Genomic DNA, 10,417 nt, shown 5'->3' with positions numbered 1-10,417 from the left:
GAACCAGAATGAACTCTGTTCTTTTAGTTAGAGGCAGAGCACTCCAAGGGACAGAATGCCAATACCAGATCTGAATTTGATTTCTCATCTAGTCAGTGAAGTGACTTTGGGTATTACCCATTTCCCAACCACAGTGCTGTGACTGTAAAATGGATAGAATTTTGACCAGTTTCATAGGATTATTGTAAGAAAGAATGAGGTAAGGGCTGTGAATTCCTATACAAAAATGATAAAAGGTGGTACATGGAGGATTGTGAGAGCAATTCTACCCTGCGCTGGAACAGTTAAGCCAAGAGACTTGCACTGTATCCATCACAGGCTAGGGACTCAAGGTGACTCAGCCAGGGGCAAAGGGAAACTTTTCCTCTTACCCCTGGGTAAGGCACCCTTGCCCCAATGGGTCTCCTCAGATTTGTGCCGCCTCCTGAGGTGGCACAAGTCCAAGGAGAGCAAAGTGGCTTCAAGCTGCTCTGATCTCCCTGGGAATGGAGGTTGGGATCCGGCATAACTCCTGGATCCCAGCCTCGCCTCCCGCTCCCCACCTGCCTGCCCCGGAGCCACCCACCACCTGCTGTGCCCCCTCCCAGGAATGTCTCCCTCCCACCTCCCTCCCTCCCACCCCAGATCTCAGCCAGGCTGACACAAGGCTCACAGAGTAAGCTGCTGCAATGGCTGGATTCAGCCTCCGTGTACTGACATGGCTTAATCCCAAGGAGGCGCAAACGTACGGCCCAACTCATTCTCAGGATTGCACCCTGTGACTCATACAGAGGGCCAAACTAAACTAAGCGTTGACATTGGAGTTTCATGATGGCAACTTCCTATATCATTTGCTTATCCAAAGGCAGCTGTCAGGAGGGCTGATCTGGATTGGAGCCACAGCATAAGTAAAAGAGGGTTTTAATCTGTTCTTGCCTAGTGTGGCCCTGATCTAAAGCTGCTATTAAAATTGCTCTAATAAGTTTTCACCTCAGTGGTTAACAGCAGCGTTGGCAATTTAATTTGGTGGATTTGCACAGAGCACTGGTTTCATGCAACCACCTCCGACACACACTGTTGCTCTTGTCCAAATTGGGTGTCCCCTGTGGTTTCCTTCTGGGGAAAAAATGTGTAGGGAGTTCCAGTCACAAAGCTCCCATATTACATCTACTTTGGCTCTCTTTGTTTTCCTGTTTAGGAATTATAAAATAACTGTGAAAACCAGAGTCTCCAAAACACATTCTAAACATACACAGAAACGCAGAGTAGCTGACCACTGGAAGTTTCATTTCCCATGGTCACCTGCATGTTTGTTTAGAAGTGTTGTTACATATATATCCCCAGTGGCATCACTAGAGTTTGAGAAGCCAGTGCATCACCCCCATGATGGATCCCTTCCCATGCAGTGGGCAGGGCAACACCCCAGAGAGTGGGCATGGTAATGTACCATTGCCCCACCCCATTGGTTTTTTTGCTATAAATTTTAATACAATAGAGCTATTTCAATGCGGGTTTTTTTCATTGCATTCTGCATGATATTACACGTCGAATGATATAACATAATGGTATTATTCAAAAATACCAAAGTATAAAATTTTTTTGGCCAATAGTGGTGTCACCCCCCCCCCGATGCATCACCTGGTGTGGCCTGTACCCCCTGCACCACCTAGCAACACCACTATATATCTCTCAGTTCCAAGAAGCAAAGCACCATGCATATACATTTTTCAACACTTTCCAAATACCTACTGATGCTAAATGTCTGACCAGAAATGGAGCTACATCAAGTACTGTCACACCATTCTGGTTCCCTTGCTCCTGAGGACTTCTCCATTCATTCCACAGCACAAGGAAGTGCTGCTTCAAACGATGAGATCTTCACAACAATTTGTGTCCTTGTAAGTTTTTTTACACTAAGACATTTCCAGAGAGCTAAAAATAGTGTCTCCTTTTGCCCTTCAGTTAGATGAAAGTATGAAAAGACTTGAAAGGGGAGAAAGAATCAGAAGTACCCAGTTGTCAACCATCTCTCAAGGATAGCAATAGCAAGTGATGAAAACGGGGGGGGGGGGAATGACACACACATGCACACCTCAATCACAAGGGCTGATTTGGAAATCTAAACTGAATGCAGAGGAAATGAATGCTGGGAAACATAATCAGCTTACATGAGGCCATGGAATGTTTGAAAAACTATTGTGTAAAACACTGCATAAGGAGGTTAAACATGTCAAATTGTTTTCTTTTGCTCTCTGTCTTTATTTGGTGCCTGCAAGACATTTTGCCAAATATAGACTGCTAACCCCAAGAACCTACACCTGTTGATCCCAAGAGGTGCTCACCAAGATCATTTGCAACATCCCTGAGGATGCTAGGGTGCAACACTCAGGCAATGCGTGGTTGTGTATAAGCTGAGATTTGTATCCCAGCAAACTCTGCCACTGCTCCAGGTCTCCTTGCATCAGGAATATAGAAGCTGTGGAGCTGCAAGCTCTTCAGTGAATGGAAATATCTATATGACATATAAATCCTTTTCCTTGAGGTTCAAAGATTCCTGTGAAGCTCATCCTAAAATATGTCGTCTTTTCCCCCAGCATTTGAGCACCAATTCTAATAGAGGATTTTACCTCCAATGAGAAAGGACACATGTATTTGGGACATAAAATGTGTCCCAAGGGACATGTGTGTCCGAGAGGCTGATCAAGGGAAACAGTGTCTAGTGTTTACACTCACCACAGCCACCATCCCACTCTGAGAAAACTAGGCAACCCTCCCTACCTAGGAAAACAGTTCTTATTTAAAACCAGAATGCACAAGTGGATGGTTCACCAGATTTTGCCATTAGCAGTCCAATTCTATCCTCCCCCAGCACTGATGCAGCTGCACCAAAAAAGTGCACACTGCATCCTATGGGGGGGGGGGTACAATTGGACAGCCTACAGTAAGTGAAAACATTTTGTACGTCTCTCCTTGTAGGCTGCCTGATTGCCAATGGGTCTCTTCTGATATATGCCACCTATTTTGGTGGCAGATGTCCGAGGAGAGGGAAGAGGAGGGAAAGTTTAAAAAAAAGCGAATAAGATCTGGCAGGAAGCATTGACACTGAATCCACCTCTTCCTACCTCTTCCCCAACTGTGTTTTTTTCCCTCCTTCCCACTCAGGAACACCTCTAGCCCTCCCACTTTCCCCTCCCTCTCCATGGCCCACTCCCACTGCTGCCTTACTCAAGGAAAGCTACTGCCGCCTGTCCACTGCACCACTAGAATGCCAGTTCCAGAAGTGCAGCAGGCCCATAGAATGGGGCCATTAGAATCTCATTTTCTTGGCTGCTTTGGCAAGAATGTGCATGAATACACAAATGGAGAGCGTCTATCATCCACTTTCACTCTGTTCACCCCACCCCCCTTCTTCCTAGCTGTGTATGGCTGTGGGAGTGAACAAAGCAGATCTGAACAACACCAATGCCAAAATGGATCACTGCTCCCCCAGAGCTAGTTGGTGGCTATTGTGTTTGATTTCAATGGCCACCAAATAGAACCAAATTGGTTCTGTTCACAGCATTTTAGCATTCATCCTGAAATGACGAATGCTTCTATGAAACCAAGCTTATCAGTGATGCCTGTCTTCCTCTCACAAGAAGAGAAATGGTTGGCAACCTTCAGTCTCGAAAGACTATGGTATAAGCCTACAGCACCCGGTATTCCCAGGTGGTCTCCCATCCAAGTACTAACCAGGCCTGACCCTGCTTAGCTTCTGAGATCAAACAAGATCAGGCATGTGCAGGGTAACAGTTGCTGCAGCACAAAAAGAGAGTTGTGAACATTTTGTGGTCACTTTATTCCATGTGGATTAGGTCACGCCTTACTTCTGCCAGTGCTTTCTCTTTGTTGGCTTTGTTGGAACTGAGGAAAGATGCAAAAGCATTGCACAAGTATGCTGCACCTGAAGGGGGCAACATAGCTAGTCATTACACAGACTTGGCACAGCGCCCAGTTTAAAGGGTAGATACAAAACAGTATGGCATACATACTTGGCTGTTTACTTAACAAAAATCTCCCAATCCCTACTGGGTCAACCAGTGTAGCGATGGGGTTTTAGGCCCCAGCAGAATTTGAGGGCCTTTGTATACATGGTCCCATTGTTGCAGCCTGACATAAGAGATGGAATTGGCTTCTATTCTTGAGTTGAGGGATACCAAACATCTGCTTGAAATTGTGGTTTCCAAACTGGTGGGTTTAGTACCCACTAGAAGAACTGGAGGTAGTCATTTCCCCTTAAGGGAAGTGGCCCAGCAAAGATGGCCGTGATGGCACCACAGCGATTGCACCGCTGTTGTGACCAAGGGGCTTCCTAATGTACCTGGGGGCAGTGTTGGCCATCTGGAGGGTGTGGGGTGGCTCGTAGCCCCCTCTGCGGGCCTCCCCGCTGCTCAGAAAGACTCCTTGATCAAATCACAACCCACTTCAGGATTGGAGATCAGTGGGTCACGATCAGATCAAGGAGTCTTTCTGAGCAGTGGGGAGGCCTGCAGAGGGGGCTATGAGCCTCCCACACCCTCCAAATGGCCAGTACTACCCCCCAGGTATATTAGGAAGCCTGTTTGTCATGGTGGCAGTGCAATCGCTGTGGTACCATTACTGTCCGCCCACCCCCTCAAATGCTTACTTGGTTCCACTGACTTAGAAGACTTGGGTGAAGAGACAAGATCACGCTGAGTATATTCATTCATACTTAGGTGCAGGGGCTGCACAAAAATATCTAGGAAAGGGTCAGAAAACAAACTAGTTCCATAGAAAACTAAACTCATTATACCAAGTCATTTGACATTTACATTGGGGGATGGAGCAGGAAGATGCGGTTACAAATCTGTTCTGAACCTCACTAGGTGACCTTGGGCAAGTCACTCTACTACCAGCCCTAAACTCTATTTATGGGATAAGACAGAATAGCCCTGTTTTATGGAATTGAATAGCTGCCCCAATGCCTTTGAGGAAGAGCAGGACAAAACAATAATAAAGAGGTTGGTCCAAGTGCATGCTGGGCACATGCTGTGCATGTATTGGAGAGAGCTAGGGAACTTGATCAAGAGAGAAGAAGGAAGTGGAAAGGTAAGCTGAAGGCTTATGTTGTGATCAGCAAAGTGGTTGCTTTTGTTTGCAGATCTCTGTTTTGCATTGCCAGGCAACCATTCTTCAGGCCTTGTGGCCTGCTTGCCTTTAGAAACATCCAAGAACAAACAATTCACCCCTACTCCTCCAGGCAGCCCAGAAATTCCTATTTGGACCTACAAAAAGTCAACTGAAGGAAAAGGGCATGTTGGACAATACCCTGGCCCTGAGGCTGAGTTGCACTTCTGTTGCTGTAATGATTGTGCCAAGAATTCCTCTGTTGAAGGAGCCACAGTGGAGAATTCCTGAGAGAGACAGGTACATGAATATTTTGCACTGAAAAATCCAGACCTTGAGTTATTTAAGAAAGAGGTTATGCTAGAAAAGGTGAAGTGAAAGCAAAAATTGTGAATTTAGGAAGAGGCTGAAGGAGTCAGGAAGTCTTTGATACAAATCTCACCTAGCTATGAACTCATCAGTCGGCTATGGACAAACCACATTGTCAGTCTCTGTCCCAGATCTGCGATACAGGTGTACCACCAGAAGACCTTTCAAAGTTGTTGGAAGGACAACTGAAATAAGATTTAAAAGATATTTGCATTTCTGAAAGTGTGGTTGCTTACTGTCTTAATGTAGGAGAAATTCTGGAGCCCTGCTCTCTGGCAACTACACCCTTGTTTACATCACGTTGTGGGTCAAGTTGTAAAAAGATCTGGATTTCCTGAGGGAGCACCACCACTGACAAATGCTGACAAAGTGCTGCTTCTTTACTGCCATTACCATGATGGAGCTCATTTCCATCATGAGCTCTTACCTGTTCCATTTGATTCACAGTGAGGTTTCTGCCAGCTGCATTCCAATTGTCTCTTTCCCTGCCTCGTAGCCCAGATCACACTGGTAAACAATGGTGCTGATCAAACTCTATAAGAAAGGGTGGTTAGGAGCAATCATATTCATTGCTAGAGTCATTGCCTTGTTGATTCAGTTTGCACAACTTCCATTCATATCTCAGTGAGGCTTTCGCATTGTTTACTGCGCACATGCCTTTGGGCTTCTTCTCTATAACTATACAATCCCAAGAGCATTTCTTCCTATACAGTGATCTGACAACAGTGCAACATATGAAATTGTAGCACCACTGAACAGTCCACTGAGAGAGAGACAAGGGAACAGAATTCTGGAATGTGTGACATGCAGTACTTCACAGGTTCCTATGGTGATTTGGAACTTATGAAATAGACATTCTCAATTTTCTTTCCAAAAGGTGGTAGCTTAGAAAAAATGGAGAAGCCTTCTCCAAACTGGCACAGGGCACGGAAGATGGCACTCTGGGAAGACATCGACGACAACACTGAAGAAGATCAAATTTCTACCGTTACAGATGCGATATGGTTTGCAATTTTTCTATTTGACACTCGTCTCCATAACAAAAGTTTAGTGTTTAGGGATTCTCTGCATGGAAAATATCATGGGAAATTGGGATCACAGTGGTCAGATAGTGTCATTGGAAGATTCCATTTGTAACAGAGTAACAAAAGCAAAAGCATTTCCTGCCCCAAGGAGCTTACAATCTAAATTGAGACAGTGGAGAGGGGAGGAGTCAGTAGAGCCTTGGAAGAAGGGTCAAGGGATGAATCCAAGCAATAGCATTTACATGCATTCAATGCAAGCACAAATATCTACATGTACAGCATTTCATTTTATCTGGGGATAAGAGCCAAGAGGTTCTTGTGGTAAATAGGGACTGAAAGCAGTAGTCTTTCTTTCCCTCTTCTCCTCCCATAATGCCTAGTGGGCAAAATGCATGCCCCTCCATTTCTTTGCCTGCTTCATGTGAGGACATGGAAAATCACAGTACAATAATGTGTTGTATGTTTTGTTACTGAAAGATGTTCCCAAAGCAGGTGGGAGATGCAGATTTCAGTGGCAGCCCCATATCTATCTACTATTTGGGACTACTATTTGCTCTGCAAATGGTACCTATGTAACGGAATCTTTGGGAGGGTGAATGACATAAAAGCTGTAAATCTCTTTGCATTTTTAAAAAAGTTGCTATATACAGTATGTGTAAAATGTATCATTATATATTTGACACCGTTTCTTATTTGCTTTTGCATATTCACAGTAATATAAGAACGGCAGGACTGAGGAGCCTAAGGAAAGGTACTTGATTTTTAAAATTCTCTTTAAGTTTTTCGCTAAACAAAACTTGATTGCTAGAATTTTCATAAGATGACAGATCAGTTATATTAAGGAGATATGCCTGTTTAGAATGCTAGCACAAGCCTTGCAAGACAACAGAATTTCACACTAATGTTGACCACATGGCTAGCAGGCACATTAGGGACTACGGCCTCACTCCCACCCCAAATTTGGTGCTCATGGATGGAAAATGGATTAAAAGGGCCACTGTGAACAGTCAGTCCCTATGATTAACAGGCAATATGAGGTCTCCAAATAGAGCAGGCCATATATCAGGGCGGCCAAACCACAGCTTGCAAACCACATGCAGTTCTTTGACACATAATGTTCAGCTCTTGGAAGTATATTGACTGAGTTCCTTTTTGCATCATAATTAATATTAAAGGTAAATAAGAAATTGTCAAGCTTTATCATTATTTCTGAACTGAGAGTCCACTGGATTAAAACATAAGTTTAATGCTCATGTTGAGTAAATATATTTAAGAATTTAAACACTTTTTAAATATTGTGGCTCTCAAACCTCTCTTTTGCAACTCTCAAACATCTGAAGTTTATCATATGTGGCTCTTATGTTAAGTACGTTTGGCCACCCCTACTATTTATGAACATTTGAAACTTCCAAGCCTTGTCTGGTTGACAGAACACAACTTGCAGTCCAGGGACTGATCCACTTGAGTTCAGCTCCAGCAACTGATGCAGGGACTGGAGAACAAGTTGGTTCTTGATGGCTTGTGACCCTGCTCTGGCCCAGTTCCATGAACATGAATGAAAGTCATTCAGCTTCATGGTCATGTGGAATGCAACCTCCATTTCCATTTAGTGTCATGTGGGAAGCAGTCTAAAGCTCCAGTTAATGCTGAAAATCCATGTTAAGTTCATTGCCCAGAGTCAATGAACCTGTTAGAACTTTGTTACCTATGAAGCAGTATTCATAGACTGCTTTATAGATAATATCACCAGTGCTGCATAACTTCCTATACAACTGAGATTACAATCAGAGCTTTATTCTGACATTAATGAATTACTCAAACCAAATAATTAAATTGATTCAGCTCAATTTTTCCCGTGTTGACTTTCTAGAAAATAAACAGGTCATGTCAGGAAAAGGGACTGATTCAGGAGGGACCACAAGGCCGCTGGTGTTCAGGCTGCATGTCAGCGTTCCTTCATTAGTCCGTGAGGTTTTACTAGAACGAGGCTGGACTGAATACGACGAACAGGAACAAGACAATGAGGACTGGAATCTCTATTGGCGGAGTTACCCTTTCCGGATGACCGATCACCGGAGTATTAAACCATGGCAGCGTCTCAATCACCATCCAGAAACCATCAGAATCACCCGGAAGGACTACCTGGCGAGACATTTGAAGCGCATGAAGGGCATTTACGGGACAACCCTCTATGAGTTCAGTCCAGCAGCCTTCATCATGCCAAATGACTATGTTAAATTTATAACAGAATACACCAAGGAGAGGCAGATACCAGGCAAGAAGCTGAGTTATTGGATCTGCAAGCCAGTCGACAGGTCTCGGGGAAGGGGCATACTCATTTTCCAGGACATTAAGGACTTTGTTTATGACTGCATGGTCATCGTGCAGAAGTACATCAGTAACCCTTTGCTGGTTTCTGGCTACAAATGGGATCTCCGCCTTTATGTCTGTGTCACAAGTTTTTGTCCCCTCACTATTTATATTTATGAAGAAGGACTGGTGAGGTTTGCGACAGAAAAGTTTGACCTGGGGTCTCTGGATGATGTCTATGCCCACTTGACTAACACCAGCATCAATAAATTTGGACCCTCATATGGAAAGGATAAAGATGTCATTGGCTCTGGCTGCAAATGGAGTTTCACCCGGTTCCGAGCCTACCTGCGCAGTCGCAACATCGATGACCAGCGCTTGTGGCAGAAGATCCACCACATAGTCACACTGACATTGCTGGCCATTACTCCATCTGTACCATTCACCTCGAACTGCTTTGAGCTCTTTGGGTTCGACATTCTGGTCGATGACAAACTGAAGCCCTGGCTTCTGGAAGTGAACCATAGCCCAGGCTTGCGCTTGGACTGCACCATTGATTTGGCAGTGAAAAGGAAGCTGCTTCATGACGTCATCGATTTACTGAACTACAAGGAGATTGATACTTTGAGAAGAAATAAAGGGGCTGCCAGGCGAGTGTCATGTTTTAATCGCACGCAGTCTTTGTTGACTGCCACTCAGGCAGAAGACTCACTGGATTGCTTGGCTTGTGGGAGAGAACGCAAGCCTACAGCTCCTTCTCCGTCCCCATCTCTTTTGCAGTTTACTAAAGGAGCCTCAGTGTTTGGCAGAATGGGCAGTGCACATCCCAAGAAAACGTTAACGTCGCAATTGCGGGAAAGGATGAACATGCCAAAAAAGCCCCTGCAATCAAAGCCGTCAGCTAAAAACAAACTGATATTACGACCTAGCATTTCACTATGGGAGCCTCTTCAGTCCAGTCTCTGGTTTGGTTCAAATGGGCTCTGCACACACAAGCCGTCTATCCCGCTATACTTTCTCTCAGATAGCGACAAGCGCCCGTTCCCTCGAGTAGGTAACTTTGTCCTCATATTTCCTTTCAATGAGGCCGCGCTTGAAGCATCTAGGAATGGGATAAATGTCAAAGGTGTCATACAAGAGATACACAAATTAATGAGCAAAGAATTGCAACCAGAACAAATAAAAGTTCATTGAACCTGTAGAAGACCTAAAATGATGTATATATTTTAGGAGACTTTTGTTCAGGAAGGATGCTATGCCAGCTTCATTCTTTCAGGCTTCTTTGCATTACAGGTGGTGCCTCAGTATCCACTGGGGATCCATTCTTGGACCCCTTGCAGATGCCAAAATTTGCAGATAGTCTAATCTGTGATTGACCCCTTTAAGCCCTCTGAAGGGGACTGGAGCTGGAGGGCTTCCCCGGACCTCAGAATGCCTTATATGGCATAAAGACATCACTTCTGGTTTCCCTAAGGAAACCAGAAGTTGCATTCTTTCAGCCAAAATGGCCATTCTGAAGCCCACAGAGGAAGAGGTGCGAAAGCCCAGCCCTGGTCACCTTCAGAAGGCTCAGCTGGGGCCAGGTCTAGCTCCATGCAGATCCTGGG

General features: G+C 44.7%; 1 protein-coding gene and 1 pseudogene across 1 annotated transcript; one reads left to right on the top strand and one right to left on the bottom strand.

The window, feature by feature from the left end:
* Positions 1-3,662: 3,662 nt before the first annotated feature.
* On the bottom strand, positions 3,663-3,782 carry LOC136638087 (5S ribosomal RNA; annotated as a pseudogene).
* Positions 3,783-8,384: 4,602 nt separating this feature from the next.
* TTLL2 (tubulin tyrosine ligase like 2) lies at positions 8,385-10,004 on the top strand. Its single transcript, XM_066622916.1, has one exon. The coding sequence runs from the start codon at positions 8,385-8,387 to the stop codon at positions 10,002-10,004; it is 1,620 nt and encodes a 539-aa protein (XP_066479013.1).
* The last annotated feature ends 413 nt before the right edge of the window (positions 10,005-10,417 follow it).

This window comes from Tiliqua scincoides, chromosome 1, assembly GCF_035046505.1.
Source record: "Tiliqua scincoides isolate rTilSci1 chromosome 1, rTilSci1.hap2, whole genome shotgun sequence".
Classification (NCBI taxonomy): Eukaryota; Metazoa; Chordata; class Lepidosauria; order Squamata; family Scincidae; genus Tiliqua; species Tiliqua scincoides.
Note: the sequence above shows the minus strand (reverse complement) of the source record. Positions and strands in the feature narration are given on the sequence as shown.